Raw genomic sequence first — 16,437 nt, 5'->3', positions numbered from 1 at the left:
CAAGTACCCACCAACACTCATTTTAAAATATTTATAAAACACATGTGGAAAAAAAAAAAACAAGGAACACAATACAAGCTGTCTATACCAAATTGAGATAGAATTTCTCTCAAATTATAATGAACTCCATGACCAAAAGTAACAAATATGTGACTCAGACTTCATCGATGAACTGACAGAGTTATCACAGTCTTTGTGAAGACAGTCATAAGTGACAGATCTGCTAAGTATAACATTTTGACTCCAGCTAATAAACTTCATACGTGTCTTTGACCTAATAAATCTTACTGAAAATAATAATAATAATAATAATAATAATAATAATAATAATAATAATAATAATAATAATAATAATAATAATAATAAAAAATAATAATAATAATAATAATAATAATAACAATAATAATAATAATAATAATCCAATAATAATAATAATAATAACAATAATAATAATAATAAATAGAACTTATTATAAGCGCTTTACCCCCTCTAAACAGGCACCAAGTGCTTTACATTGACAGCAATAGAAATATACAAATACACTAAATACATCAATTCATTACGTTTGAAACAAATGGGTTTTATGATGCTGGACATCAATCAATACATCAAAATGTTAAAGCCAATATTTTTCTTCTTCTTTTTTGTTTTTTTAATTTCAAACCTTACCTTTTGGATGGGTGCTATATTGCTGAGTCTTGCTCTGATGGCTTGGGCGGGGAGGATTAGGAAGCTGGTCCTGGAGAAAAAGAAAAAAAAACCCCCAAAAAAAACAACACAATAGGTCAGGGAAAAGAAGATTTGAAAAATAAATTAAAAAATCAATATTTGTACAATGTGTGTGTAATCTATTGTATGAAAACAATGATATGAACATGTGCTTTAGATAGTATGCGCTTGACTAAGAAGCTCATAACATTGCCATCCGGAAGTATAACGGATCAACCCACAAAACTGTGTGTATCCAAGAACGTTTATAGTCGGGTTAATACAGTTCAGTGAGGATTACTCATAAACGCGGATGGCAAAAAACAATAACAAAGACTTGATTGACGTCATCTTCGAACTATCTATACAGTCAATTTGATGTTCAAATGTGGCTATGTGGTCTTCAGAACGTGCATTTTATCATAAGTTAAGTGGATCAATTTGCCCTCACTATTGACAAGACTGGTAAAATATAGAATTATTAATATACAAATCAAACTATAAACAGGAAAACAAATGTTAAAGAACTCATGAACATGGATAAGTCCCTTTACACAATGAATATTTAAGATGTATTGATACTACTGAGGGTCTGGAGCCCAAGCTGAATAAAATAGCAGAGGAATTGAAATAGCGGAAATTTGAAACCCATGCTTGATATTTTTAAAAAATAATTGTGATACTAACTCTTTGCCCTGTTGTAATCCTAAAATCACTAACGCAAAAAATACTGGTCATTGAAGGAAAAGAATCGAGTGATTTTCTTGTCGTATGACACTCGCCTTTGGATCAGAAGGTCCTGGGTTTGAGTCCTGCTCTGAGCAGTGCATAGTTGAGTCCTTGGAAAAGGTCTCTTTACTCACATTCTCTCACCACACTCAGGTGTAAAATGAGTACCTGTTCGTTAGCAGGTGTCGCCTCTGTTGGAAAAAAAAATGTCAATATCGCGTAGTTGGCACCATGTCTTGTCCTATATATATGACGTTTTGCTATTGGCTAGGAACCCAATGTAAAGTGTTTTGAGCACGTTTAGTGGATATAGAGCTAATAAAATTTAAAAAAGCTCAAGATTTAAAATGACCAGAAATGTGAGATTCTCATTAAAAGGAGAAGATGGCAATCAATGGTTGGAGCTGTTTGTTTTATGTTTTTAAGGGTTTTACGGCGCTTGCAACACATTAAGGTCATATCAGCGCCAGTAAAAAGGAAGAAAATGGGATAGTAAAAAGTTCTAGAATCACAATAAAGTATCCAAGAAAAGGGAAGACAAAGGGGAATTGGTTCAAATAAGAAACAGGTGTAGATTCCAAAAGCACCCTATCAAAGTACTTAGTTTGAGATCACTAAAAGTCTCATCCAGACACAAGCACAGGTCCCCGCTTAGAGGAACACACTCAAATGTTTTACAAATCATATATAATATAAAGAAAGCATAATACAGTGCATAACAGAGAGATGATTTACAATGAAAAAAAATATCATCTCCCAAAACTAACTATACATTCGACTGTTTCCCTCTCAGCCAGGGCTTCTGGCCAGGACCAGGACAAAACCAAGTAATCTCATTCCAAGACAAAGACAGAAAGCACGTTGGAAAACAGATATAAGGGAATAGAAGACAGTATGTACCCCCCTAGCCCACTATGTGAGGTCAGGAACCCCACCCAGATGGTTGGAGCATGTCTGCTGCCACAGACCCGATGAAACACTGACTGATAAGGAAGCCTCTGTGAAAGACGCTCCAAGGAAAAAGGAGACTTGGAGACGTACCGTAGAGAGGGACATAAATTAAAAATTTTAAATTGAGCTTTATTTAGCACAATATCCACTAAATGAGCTCAAAGCGCTTTAAAAGGGATCCCTGGTCAACAGCAACATTTAACATTAAGGACGGGACATGACGCCTGTTGGGCGATATTACGATTTTTCGGACAAAGACAACGCTGCTAACGAACAGGATATGGTAGGAGGATGTGAGTAAAGAGCCTTTTCCAAGGACTCAACTATGCACCGAGCGCGAGGCTCGAACCCTGGACCTTCCGATCCGAAAGCGAGTGTCATACCACTAGACCACATAGCTGCACCTAAAGCAGAGAGGTGCGTCTGTACCTTGAGATGGCCCCAAGAATAGCTGCTGACAGGACCAGTTGGAGATCCCTTGCATCGCCTCAAGTGCCAGCAGGCCCGGAGAGGATTGAGTGAGTGAGTGAGAAATGTTTGTTTGTCTTTGTTTTTTAGGGTTTTATGGCGCTTGTAACACATTGAGGTCATATCAGCGCCAGTAAATAGGAAGAAAAATGGGATAGTAAAAAGTTCTAGAATCACAGTTAAAGCGCCCAAGAAAAGGTTAGACAAAGGGGAATTGGTTCAAATAGGAAACAGATGTAGATTCCAAGAGCACACTATCAAAGTACTTAGTTTGAGATCACCTTAAAGTCTCATCCAGACACAAGCACAGTTCCCCACTAAGAGGAATACACTCAAATGTTTACAAATCATAATTAAAATGTAAACTAAACATAATACAGTGCATAACAGAGAGATGATTTACAAGTTTTTTGTTTGTTTGTTTGTTGCTTTAGGTCTCTTCCAACACAATTGAGGTTATATGAGAGACCGCTGAAACAAAAAAACAAGCAATCTAACAAAAATAGTACAAATGTAACTCAAAATCATAACCTAAAGATATCATAAGCTAAATTATAAATAACCAAGAACAAACAGACAGAAGATTTACAGAAAAAAAAATATCCCTGTCAAAAATACAATCACAAACCAAAGAAGCAGGATAGGCTAGTAAAGAGAAGAAGAAACGACATCACTATCGGATCGTACACCCATGCGAACATCATAGGTATATGATTCAAGGGTGATGCTCCCATCCAACCACCCGCATGATTTACAAGGAAAAAAATATCATCTCCCAAAACTAACTATACATTTGAATGTTTCCCTCTCAGTCAGGGTATCAGGCCAGGGCCAGGACAAAACCAAGTAATCTCATTCCAAGACAAAGACAGAAAGCAAGTTGGAAAATAGATATAAAGAGATAGAAAACACAGTAAGTACCTCCCTGCCCACTATGGGAGGTCAGGAACCCCAACCAGGAGTGAGAAATGTGTGATGTCAGATTTGGTTACTTTTGTCAAAACCAACCTACAATAGCACTGCATGCAACACAATCTTTACAAAAACCCAAAGCAAAAATACTCACTTCAGCAAGCGGATGTTCTCCAAGCTGACATCACAGGTGTTGCCATAGTCCACATAGAAAACCTGAAAGCATAGATAGATATATGTAGGATTTTGTTTTTGTTTTTAAGGGTTTTATGACGCTTGCAACACATTAAAGTCATATCAGCGCCAGTAAAAAGGAAGAAAATGGGATAGTAAAAAATTCTAGAATTACAATAAAGCATCCAAGAAAAGGGAAGTCTCATCCAGACACAAGCACAGGTCCCCACTAAGAGGAATACACTCAAATGTTTTACAAATCATATATAATATAAAGAAAGCATAATACAGTGCATAACAGAGAGATGTTTGTTTTTGTTTTGTTTTTAAGGGTTTTACGGCGCTTGCAACACATTTAGGTTATATCAGCGCCAGTAAAAAGGAAGAAAATGGGATAGTAAAAAGTTCTAGAATTACAATTAAAGCACCCAAGAAAAAGTATGACAAAGGGGAACGGGGAACAAATAGGGATCAGATGTAGATTCCAAGAGCATACCACCAATGTACTTAGTTTGAAATCACCTACAAGTCTCATCCAGACACAAGCACAAAATCCAACAAAGAGGAAAACACTCAAATGCTTACATTATACATTCAAAATAAAAATAATAATACATAACAGAGAGATGATTTACAAGGAAAAAAATATCATCTCCCAAAACCATAACTATGCATTTGACTGTTTACCTCCCAGCCAGGACTCCGACCAGGGCCAGGCAAAAAACCAAGTAATCTCATTCCAAGACAAAGGCAGAAAGCATGTTGGAAAACAGATATAATGGTAAAGAAGACACAGTATGTACCTCCCTGCCCACTATGGGAGGTCAGAACAGAGAGATGATTTACAATGAAAAAAAATATCATCTCCCAAAACTAACTATACATTCGACTGTATCCCTCTCAGCCAGGGCATCTGGCCAGGACCAGGACAAAACCAAGCAATCTCATTCCAAGACAAAGACAGAAAGCATGTTGGAAAACAGATATAAGGGTATAGAAGACACAGTATGTACCCCCCTGCCCAGTATGGGAGGTCAGGAACCCCACCCAGAGATATATGTAGGATTTCCATGCTTAACAGAAGACAGAATATAAGGAGAGCTAAATTTCTTACCTACACCTCGGACAAAGGAAACTATAAATCTGGCAAAAAACATTTAAAGAAGTCCTTCAGAGCCACCAGGACCACGGAGCCGGAGTTTATCCTGGTTTCCATAGCATGAAACGGACAATAGCAATTGCTTGCTATCCTCTGGATAGGACGCTAGTCTACCGCAAAGTGCTTTTCGCCAGATTTAACAGACCCAGATACTCATTCACTGCTGGGTAGACAGGGGGGGGGGGGGGTGAGAAATAAAATCTCGACTGCACCCGGGATCGATCTCTGTCCCTTTGTGTGTGAAGCGAGTGCTCTACCAACTGAGCTATCGGAATTCCCCATAGAAGAAGAAAAAGAGTAAGATTTAGAGAAAAAATGTACAATGATCAAAAATAACCTTCAGTTCTCTCACTTCCTACCATTAGGTAATTTTGGAGTTAACATAATTAATTTGCGTGAGTAAAAAACGTGTCAGATTCTTAAAGGAAACTTGAAAATTAAATTACAAGTATTGTAAATAAACTTATCCAACAACTATTGTTAAATGTATATTATCGCAGGAAGCATGGAGAATGCCAAGAAACCTTATACGAGATTCAAAACAAAAACAACTTTTCATATTAAAGATATGATTCTTATGTTGATACGTACAATCTGATTGAAAAAAGCATACAATCTTAGAAAGTGAAAAAAAATGTCTACAAATGTGCTTTTTTTTGTGTACTAAAAGTCTTGAAAATGTGTTATTAATTTTTTTTAAAGCATCCAGCAAATCCTTAATAAATTATCTGGGGATGTTGAACATGGATGAACTGTCATGATAAGATCTTTAGAATATCAGATTTGTTTGTTTGTTTTTAAGGGTTTTTACGGTGCTTGCAACACCTTTAGATTATATCAGCGCCAGTAAAAAGGAATAAAATGGGATAGTAGAAAGTTCTAGAATTACAATTAAACACCCAAGAGAAAGTAAGACAAAGGGGAATTGGGAACAAATAGGGATGAGATGTAGATTCCAAGAGCATACTATCAGTGTACTTAGTCTGAGATCACCTATAAGTCTCACCCAGACACAAGCACAAGATCCAACAAAGAGGAATACACTCAAATGCTTACATTTCATTATACATTAAAAATAACAAATATAATAATACATAACAGAGATGATTTACAAGGGAAAAAAATATCATCTCCCAAAACAATAACTATGCATTCGACTGTTTCCCTCCCAGCCAGGGTATCCGGCCAGGGCCAGGACAAAACCAAGTAATCTAATTCCAAGACAAAGACAGAAAGCATGTTGGAAAACAGACATAGGGGGATAGAAGACACAGTATGTACCTCCCTGCCCACTATGGGAGAATATCAGATTTAAATGTTTGAACAAATTAAAGATTGTTTACCTTGACCAAAAGTCTCAAGTCAGAATTTTTTAAAAGGAGGAATATTTCGTGGCTTTTAAAGAACGTGCACTTTATCATAAATAAAGTGGATCAATATGCTCTCATTAATACTGGTAAAATATATAATGATTAACATAAAAATCTGACAATAAAAAGGAAAAAAATGGATAATAAACATGGATAAGTCACTTGCAACCAGACTGTTTAAATAAATTTTGAGATGTATTGTATTTTACTGAGGGCCTGGAACCGAGTGGAAGAAAACAGCGGAGGACTTGAAATAGCGGAAATTTGAGACCCTTACTTTAAATGACCCACACTTCCATCTGACCAGTTTCACGCCGTTGAACGCAAAAACTGATACTTTGACCACCTCTCCACCGTCCTCTACATCGTCTTCTAGTTGCTGTGACGATGAAAACAATACAGACACAATGGCCGACACGCCGCCCATCAGAGGTGTGAAGAAAGAAAATTAACCGAAGCCGCGAGTCGGTTAAAAGACATTTAGAAAAAGAAAGAGACAGAACAAAGAGGATTTAAAATGATTTGGATGACATTAACAAATTTACCCCACACCTGGGGCGTCAGACAAGCCCACGAAGGAAATTATCATCAGGAGGGCTGCCCGGTTCATTCGTTTCATGGTAAAAAAAAATGAACAGGGACGAACAGGTGGACGTGTGGAGACAATTTATAAAATTCACCGCTCTCAAAGAAAACAGAATGGCTCAGAAAGAAATGGGAAAAAGAAGTGTACCACAACAACAGCAGCAACATCTAAATGTAGACATTCATCCTTCACAACCACCCCCAAACGGGTCATCACAGCACTCGCTGAACATTTTTTAGATATTAACTCTTTGCCCTTTCGTAATCCTCAAAAAAAAAAAATATATATAGCCAAAAAATTAGTCTGTAGTGTTTATTTTTTTAAACGAACAAATAACAATTTCACACTTAAATACCTCATAAAGGTTTTCCTTGCATCCAGTGATGATGCCTCGGTGCCAGTACATCTCTTCTGGATAGATAACAGCACAAACCATGCCTGGCTTGGCAAACTCTGAGGTCATACGATATTCCTTTGCCTTGCTTATTGGCTTGGTTGGGTCACCACTGACAAGGATGGGAGTAGGAAAAAAAAAAAGGTATATTATAATGTACATTTCACGGAGACCAAATATTTTGATACCCTCAACTCGAACAGAGACATTTTATTTGTTTTTAAGGGTTTTACGGCGCTTGCAACACATTTAGGTCATATCAGCGCCAGTAAACAGGAAGAAAATGGGATAGTAAAAACTTCTAGAATTACAATTAAAGCACAAAAGAAAAGGTAAGACAAAGGGGAATTGGTTCAAATAGGGAACAGATGTAGATTCCAAGAGCATGCCGTCAAAGTATTTAGTTTGAGATCACCTAAAAGTCTCATCCAGACACAAGCACAGGTCCCAACTAAGAGGAATACACTCAAATGTTTACCAATCATATAATATAATATTTAAACTAAACATAATACAATGCATAACAGAGAGAACAGATACGTAGAAGATAGACAGAGAGATAAATATATAGACAGAGAGATAAATATATAGACAGAGAGATAAATAAATAGATAAATAGATGGATGGATGGATGGATGGATATATGGATAGATAGATAGATAGATAGATAGATAGATAGATAGATAGATAGATAGATAGATAGATAGATAGATAGATAGATAGACAGATAGATAGATAGATAGATAGAGAAATACTGGGAAGTTTTTTAAAAATTATCATTCCTCGATAATGAACTTTGATAGCTCAAAAACTAAGAGAGATCAATTCCCCTAAGTAAGCTCTTAATTTGATAAACATTTGAAATGTGCCCCAATTCTAAGGTCCATGATATGGTGTCATAACTGAACCTATGCGTTTTTGGTGTGTCACGTCTCTTGAATGCCTTATTTATAAGCCGCTTTAACTCCTGAAATGCTTCCTAAGAAGAACTGGAAAAGAATGGAGGGACTCAGGTGGAGGTGTGACTTTCCTACAAACTTTGTAAGACTGTTGAATAAAGTCTGTGTAAACTCATAATTGACACACACACACACACACACACATTTAGTTTTGATTTTAGCGTAGATTTGATTGCAAACTGAAACTTTACAATTTGCATGATTACAAAATAACTGTTCGTGATATTAACTTTAAACTTAAACCAGACAAAACTTGAATAAATTGCCTATTCCAGAATTTTTCACATTCACCGCCACCTTTCCACAGTGCTGATGGTGACAAAAAGGGAAAAAAGAGGAAAATTATGAATGGTTTTCTTTACGCCACATGTTTACTTCACTAACCCCCACTTTTAGAGCTATTGAGATGATAAACTACTCTAGCTATCTTCTGGATAGTTGGGGAAACTGCACCACTTTGTTCCACTACACATGAAATCTCTCAAAGCCAGAAAATCTCATTGAGGAAAATGTCAGTTTTTGAGAAAAATGACAGTTTTTTAAAGGAGGAAATTCCTCATCTGAAACCAAAATCGCGGATTCGAGGAAAACCATCAGCACTGTTTCCAACCATTTTTGACCTTCGTGACAGGACGAGACACCACAAATCTGAGCCATCGATGCGACGACAGCATGAATAGACTGTGTTCACTCACTAGAACTCCTCCAGATCATCCATGAGATCCTCCAGAGCCAGTGTGGTCTCCTTCCCACGAATCTGTACCCAGAAATGGCCAGGGTTGGTGGTGTAGGACACGTACATCTCGATGTAGCTGGGTTGGGCATAGACAAGGTACTGGGGTTTGTAGAAACAACCTGGGGTCACGGCCTGGGCTGGGAAGGTGAAATGCTCTTTTGGTGGTGATGGCTGGTAAGAAGAGAAATAAAAAAAGGATGAAGAAAAGAAAGTGTAGGGTTTCAATGAAAAAATAAGATGGAACAACAAGATTAAGAATTTTCCTTTTACCCAGCTATATGCTTATTGTTTTGTTTGTTTTGTTTTTAAGGGTTTTACGGCGCTTGTACCATTAAGGTCATATCAGTGCCAGTAAAAAGGAAGAAAATGGGATAGTAAAAAGTTCTAGAATTACAATTTAAGCACACAAGAAAAGGTAAGACATAGGGGAATTGGTTCAAATAAGAAACAGGTGTAGATTCCAAATGCACACTATCAAAGTACTTACTTTGAGATCACCTTAAAGTCTCATCCAGACACAAGCACAGGTCCCAACTAAGAGGGATACACTCAAATGTTTACAAAATCATATATAATTATAATATTAACTAAACAATACAGTGCATAACAGAGATGATTTACACTGAAAAAAATATCATCTCCCAAAACTCTAACTATATATTTGACTGTTTCCCTCCCAGCCAGGGTATCCGACCAGGGCCAGGATAAAACCAAGCAATCTCATTCCAAGACAAAGACAGAGTGAGTTGGAAGACAGATATAAGGGGATAGAAGACACAATAAGTGCCTCCCTGCCCACCATGGGAGGCCAAGAACCCCACCCAGCAGATATGCTTACTTCCACAAAAAATTTGTAAAACTACAAATTTGGCTCCATCTGAAAAGCAATTTAAGCTACTCCAATCCAATAAATGAAATTCTGACACAAAATCACATGTGGTAAGGACTTAGGAACGTTTTAAAAACTCTCTGGGGGTAAATTGGTCAGTTATGAAAGTCGATATAGTGACTTGTGTTATTCTCCCCATGAAAACTACAAATATTAAATACGTCAAGCAGGCAGGTCCACTTTTATAAATCATCATAAGAGCTTTTTGTTTAAAAGCATGGAAATCAAGCTGTGGAAGCAACAAAGTTTAATAAGAAAATCAAGCGAATCATCATGAAAAAAAAATTGTTATATTGTCTTATACTTATAGATCACCTCTCATCCTAAATGTTCATGTTCAGAGTTGTTGTTGGCTTGAGACTCCTTAGTAAAGCTCTCTGAGCACATTTAGTAGATATCGCGCTATATAAAAGCTCAGAATGTTTTGCTTTTTTCCCTCTTAGTTTTCCTTTTTTTTTTTAGCCATACGCTCTAGTCCTGTGTTACAGTGATACAGATCTCCTGCCTGGGCATGCTCGACCATTCTAAAAATAGTCGACACCTGGAGTCAAATGAACCAATGTTTTAGTTTTAATTACTCGAGTGCGAGCAATTTTCACTAAACTTGAATTTCCACCACCTTCTTTCCTCACCCAACACAGTTTTTTGCCAATCCATTTAAAAGCTAGAAAAGACATGGACGTATGCCAGTAGACTGAAGTCCAAAACCTTGCTTAAGGAGGCTGCCTGATACAAAAGAGGTTTGAGAGCTTTGTTCAATGGTTCACTTTGCAAAGAAGCTCTGACAGACAAAAATACATCCACCATTTGTAAAATCATTGTCGAAGGAAAAGTAGAGGGCAAGAGGGCAAACCCCCAAATTCATGGTTAGATGACATTGAGAGTTGGACTGGGATGACACGTGACAAATACAACAGACTGAAACTAGACTTAATATAGAACGTTTTAACCTCAAAAACCCTTTTTCTTTTTCAGCCAACGACAAGAACTATTAAAATTGCAAGACTTCACAAAAAAAAACCAAACAACTCTCTCTCTCTCTCCATCTCAAGCAATTTTGATGAAAAAAATTATGAATCCTGTACCTTGTATGTTTCAACAGACTGGGAATAATGGCAAGCCATTTCCAGTCGACCTCTTATCAAATGACAATGGAGTAAAGTAAAGTAAAGAGGCTATGTGGTCTTGTGGTATGACACTCGCTTTGGGGTCAGAAGACCCTGGGTTCGAGCCTCGCTCGGCGCATGGTCGAGCCCTTGGAAAAGGCACTTTACTCACATTCTCTCACCGTACTCAGGTGTAAAAAGAGCACCTGGCCGTTAACAGCATTGTCTCTGTCAAAAAAAAAAAGGAATATTGCCTAACAGGTGTCATGTCTCGGTCTTACCTGTTACGTGTTGAGTTGCTGTTGGCCAGGGACCCTTTGTAAAGCGCTTTGAGCATGTTTAGTGGATATTGCGCTATATAAAAGCTCTTTTTTCTTAAAGGTCTCGAAATTTTTAATTTTTGGCTGTTTGATGGGAAATTCCAAAACATATAGAGATATTATCAACCATATATAATTTCACTTACCTGTGGATCAGTTGGCGGAGTAATAGGCTTGTACTTATCCCTGAGCAAATCAAATCTGCGGGGACCCCCTCCATGCACGAGACACACCACATAATGATCTGACATTAGAAAAGGAAACAAAAACTGTTAAGAGGATTTCAATCTATTAAATACAGGGTGTCCCAACCAAAATGGATACACATAAAAAATAATTGTAAACATGAGATTTAAATAATAATAATAATAATAATAATAATAATAATAATAATAATAATAATAATAATAAAATAATAATGATAATAATGATAATAATGATAATAATAATAATAATAATAATAATAATAATAATAATAATAATAATAATAATAATAATAATAATAATAATATAATAATAATAATAATAATAATTATATAAAAATATATATTATAATAATAATAATAATAATAATAATAATAATAATAATAATAATAATAATAATAATAATAAATAATAAATATTATATATTAATTGAGCGCTCTTCTATATCATGAGGAAGTGCTCAGAGCATTTTACAGAGGCATCAACAATTCAATTTGGAAAATAACAAAGTCTTAAGCTGCTTTTTAAACATATCTTCCGATGAAGAATGCCGTATTTCTTTTCGGAAGTTTGTTCCAGAGGGTTGAGATGTTTCTAGAAAAGGATCGTCCTCCACGTGACAAGTAAGAGAGCAATTTTCCATTGGATAATGAGTGAAGGGATCAGGTTGGTGAATATAACTCCAATTTATCATAAAGATAATGTAATTGTTGTTTAAAATGGAATTGAAATGCAGTGAAAAAAAAACCAATAAAATGAAAGCTATTAATATCTTGACACTTTTAAAATATTAAAAATTTATTTAATCGAACATTTACAATTATTTTTAAAATGCATACATTTTTTTGTATAAAAATAACAACCTCGACTCATAGAAGAAATGTCTCAGTGATTGAGTTTTATATTTATTGTTGCAAGAATTGTTTCTGAATATGAATGTAACTTGAAGTTGACTCAATTCTGAGTATTTGCATTTGAGGGTGGAGAGAGTTGTTCAATGTGGCAGCCATTGTTGGTGTTTAGGCTGAAGAATTTTGATAATCTTCGCTTGAATGTTTCTAAATCTGTTGTGTTCACACATGATTCGGGAAGAGCATTCCATTCTTTGATAGTGCTGGGTGCAAATGAATATTTGAAGATGTTTGAGTTTGTAGATTGGTGTTTTTGTGTTTTTGAGTGGGTTTTTCTTTGAATGCGTGTATTTCGTTGTATGTCTAGTTGTTCTGATGATGACCGTCATTTTGTTTGTAATTTTGAACATAAGAAGTTTGATGCAACATCAAGGTATGATTTTCACTGTCCTGAAAACGGTTTATATTTCTATTACCTTCAAGTTCAACAAGAACTATTGTTGCCACTTTACTCCACCTTAAATGTTTTTGGCAGACAATTTTTTTTTTTACATCAGCAGATCTGACCAGAAGAAAAATGAGACCTGTTTGTACTTTTGCCAGATTTTCATTTTAAATCCTCGGAAATTTAATTTGTCATAAAGTATTAATAGGGTACAATATAATAATTTAAAAATTAAAAAATAAATAATAATCATCCTAAAATTTTAAAATATCTTACTCACAATGCTGCTCAGTTTGATATATTAGCTAAACTTTTAGATAACTTGAACTTTGACCTTCATTTCCACAGAAAAGAAAAAAAAGAGTTGCAAGCTTGCATTACTTACCGGATATGTCAAGCATAATGTACAAGATGTCTGAGAGAGAATGCAAGAATCCCTTGACAGTGTCTACGCCATATTGCTCTATGTCGAGTTCCCTCCCCGTCATCTCCTAAACAGGAATTGTCATAGGCCAGATAGAATCAAATAAGCAATATTGGACATTTCCATAACCATAAAACGAAAGCAGAAAAATGAGACAAACCAATTCAGAACAAAAAATGAATACAACTGCTTCAAATAAGAACAAAATACTTAATATAAAACGTTTTAACCTCAAAATACTTTTTCTTTCTTTTTTTTTTTCAGCCAATGACAAGAACTATTAAAATTGCAATACTTCACAAAAAAATCCAAACAACACTCTCTCTCTCTCCCTCCCTCTCTCTCTCTCTCTCTCTTCCCTCTCTCTCTCTCTCTCGCTCTCCATCTCAAGCAATTTTGATGAAAAAAATGATGAATCCTGTACCTTGTATGTCTCAACAAACTTCTCCAGAGGAATTCCTTTTGGATTCAAACTCAAAACCTGACAGATAGCTTCTTTCACTACCCCTTCTACTTTATGACTGGCATGAAGAGTTGACGATGGCTGTGGATGGGACCGTGTCTTTTTCAAACTAGAGCCACTCTCCCCCTTATTACCAGTGTTGCCATCTCCACTCTTACCATTAGCTGCTGACAATAAAAAGAGATGGAATTCCAATATTTAATGAAACATCTAGAATAAATTACTTAGATTTAGAAGTTACAAGTTAAACACCATTACTACATTTTTAACACTTTTAGGTCATACTGGTGCAGAGAAAAAAGAAGATGGTGCACAACACTCAGTAAAATCAGAGATCCCAAGCTCGGTTGGTAAAAACCTCAACCTCACAAGCAAAGATTGATTGGTCCAATGTGTGTGTGTGTTTTGTTTTTGTTTTTAAGCGTTTTACGGCGCTTGCAACACATTCAGGTCATATCAGCACCAGTAAAAAGGAAGAAAATGGGATAGTAAAAAGTTCTAAAATTAAATTACACTTAAAGTTAAAGAACACGAAAAAAAAATAAGACAAAGGGGAATTGGTTCAAATAAGAAACAGGTGTAGATTCCAAAAGCACACTATCAAAGTACTTAGTTTGAGATCACCTAAAAGTCTCATCCAGACACAAGCACAGGTCCCAACTAAGAGGAACACCCTCAAATGTTTAAAAATAATAAATAATATGTATACAAAATATAACACAGTGCAAATCAGAGAGATGATTTACAAGGAAAAAAATATCATCTCTCAAAATTAACTATACATTTGACTGTTTCCCTCTCAGCCAGGGTGTCCGGCCAGGGCCACGACAAAACCAAGTAATCTCATTCCAAGACAAAGACAGAAAGCAAGTTGGAAAACAGATATAGGGGGATAGAAGAAACAGTAAGTTCCTCCCTGCCCACTATGGGAGGCAGGAACCCCACCCAGCCAAAGTCCTGTATTATCATATTTGTGATCAAAAGTTGTATTAAAACACGAAAAACCATACTGCTTGGCAAGCTCGCCGACGTCCATCAACCAACCATTCTTAAGGAAAATGCTCTACTCACTTACCTGATGATGTTGATTGGCCAGCCTTTGCAGGGTACAAGACCCAATCAAATTTGTTTGGCCGTTCCGAACGGATGATGTGACCCAAATCGGACACAAATTCGATGATGCTGTTGTAACCATACGACTTCATTGGCAAGTCAATCCTGTAAATTTTCTACGGAAGACAAAAACAATTTTAAAAAAAAAAATAGACATGTGCTTGAGAAAAACAAATACAATTTCAACAAGAATGAAAAAGAAAAACACCCAAAAAAATATAAATGAAGTTAACAACTAGTCTGCCTATTATAATATCTCCTACCCATGGGTGCCAGCAGGAAGAAGTGCTGAAACCTGAAACTGAAATCTTGACACTTTGCCAAACCTGAAAATGTTCCTACTGAAAATGCGGCCCAAACTTTACTCTTATTTCATCACCGTTTTTATACTATTACTAAATGATTACACAGCAAACATGTTGGAAAAAAACAATGCTAACAACACTGAAACCAGAGGTATTTGACTTTGAGATATCGCGAAACCAGAATTCCGGCATGAACCGGAAAAATGGCACCCATGCTCCTACCATATAGCTCTGTTGATAGAGCACTCGCTTCACAGTCAAAGGGACTGAGATCGATCCCGGGTGGAGTCGAGATATTTTTCTGACTCCCCCCGTCCCCCTGTACACCCAGAAGTGTTTGGGTAGCTGGGTCTGTTAGATCTGGTGGAAAGTACTTTGCAATAGACTAGCGTCCTATCCAAAGGGCAGTAAGCAATTGCTATTGTCCGTTTCACACTATAGAACCCGGGATAAACTCCGGCCCCATGCGTCAAATCGCTCTGAAGCAATACTACCATATGTTCTTACTGTTACAATGTTAAAATAAAGTCTTTTCAAAATCATTTATTGATCTACGTTAAGCACAACATTAAAGTACATAGCTCAAAATACAGGGCTCAACACTCATCTAATTGCGGGCATACACTAGTATTAATCGTGATTAATGTTATTTTCCTATCTCCCTCCCAATCAACTGACTGGTTAAGTTCAGTTCATCACGGTCAAAAGGAATTTAGCGCTTACCTTATATTCAAACATCAAAGAACTTGCTTTAATTCCTTCTGGCCTTCCGTTAATCAACTGGAAATTTTTTTAAAAAGAACAAAAATTATCCAGAGAGTAAATAAGAAAAATAATGAGAAGAAATAGCAAAGAATTAGACTGTCATAAAACAAGGAAGCAAATCATGGACTGAGGATTAACTGTGTCTATTTCCATTTTTGGATGTTATTCAGATACTACATGCATTACAACCATCTGACAAAAATTTTGCTCAACTCAGGAAATTGGCAAAAATAAGGTCATTAAGATACACCTAAAAAATGGTTTCAGAAAACAGATCAGTTACCAAAATCCAATTTTAAAAATTCCGTTTTCACCAAAGCATTATTTTTAAAAACGAACAAAAACAAAAATCAAAGTTGATTTTTTTATAATTTGACACAGATTTCAACATATTTAGGGCTATTTT

At 36.0% G+C, this 16,437-nt stretch overlaps 1 protein-coding gene across 2 annotated transcripts in view; it reads right to left on the bottom strand.

The window, feature by feature from the left end:
* Positions 1–16,437, bottom strand: part of LOC144979863 (uncharacterized) — a 99,864-nt gene that overhangs the window by 74,094 nt on the left and 9,333 nt on the right. The window contains exons 5-13 of one of the 2 annotated variants that reach the window (XM_078927086.1): positions 15,990–16,046; positions 14,924–15,077; positions 13,810–14,015; positions 13,347–13,452; positions 11,608–11,705; positions 9,106–9,317; positions 7,413–7,563; positions 3,923–3,984; positions 670–739 (exon numbers count right to left, since the gene is read on the bottom strand). In XM_078927086.1, coding sequence (XP_078783212.1) covers positions 670–739; positions 3,923–3,984; positions 7,413–7,563; positions 9,106–9,317; positions 11,608–11,705; positions 13,347–13,452; positions 13,810–14,015; positions 14,924–15,077; positions 15,990–16,046 — 1,116 coding nt within the window. The remainder of the gene's footprint in view (positions 1–669; positions 740–3,922; positions 3,985–7,412; positions 7,564–9,105; positions 9,318–11,607; positions 11,706–13,346; positions 13,453–13,809; positions 14,016–14,923; positions 15,078–15,989; positions 16,047–16,437) is intronic. The other variant, XM_078927087.1, reaches the window with a different exon arrangement.

The sequence above is a fragment of the Berghia stephanieae genome, chromosome 9, assembly GCF_034508935.2.
Source record: "Berghia stephanieae isolate SIO BIC M18660-M18661 chromosome 9, UCSD_Bste_1.3, whole genome shotgun sequence".
In the NCBI taxonomy this organism is placed as follows: domain Eukaryota; kingdom Metazoa; phylum Mollusca; class Gastropoda; order Nudibranchia; family Aeolidiidae; genus Berghia; species Berghia stephanieae.
Note: the sequence above shows the minus strand (reverse complement) of the source record. Positions and strands in the feature narration are given on the sequence as shown.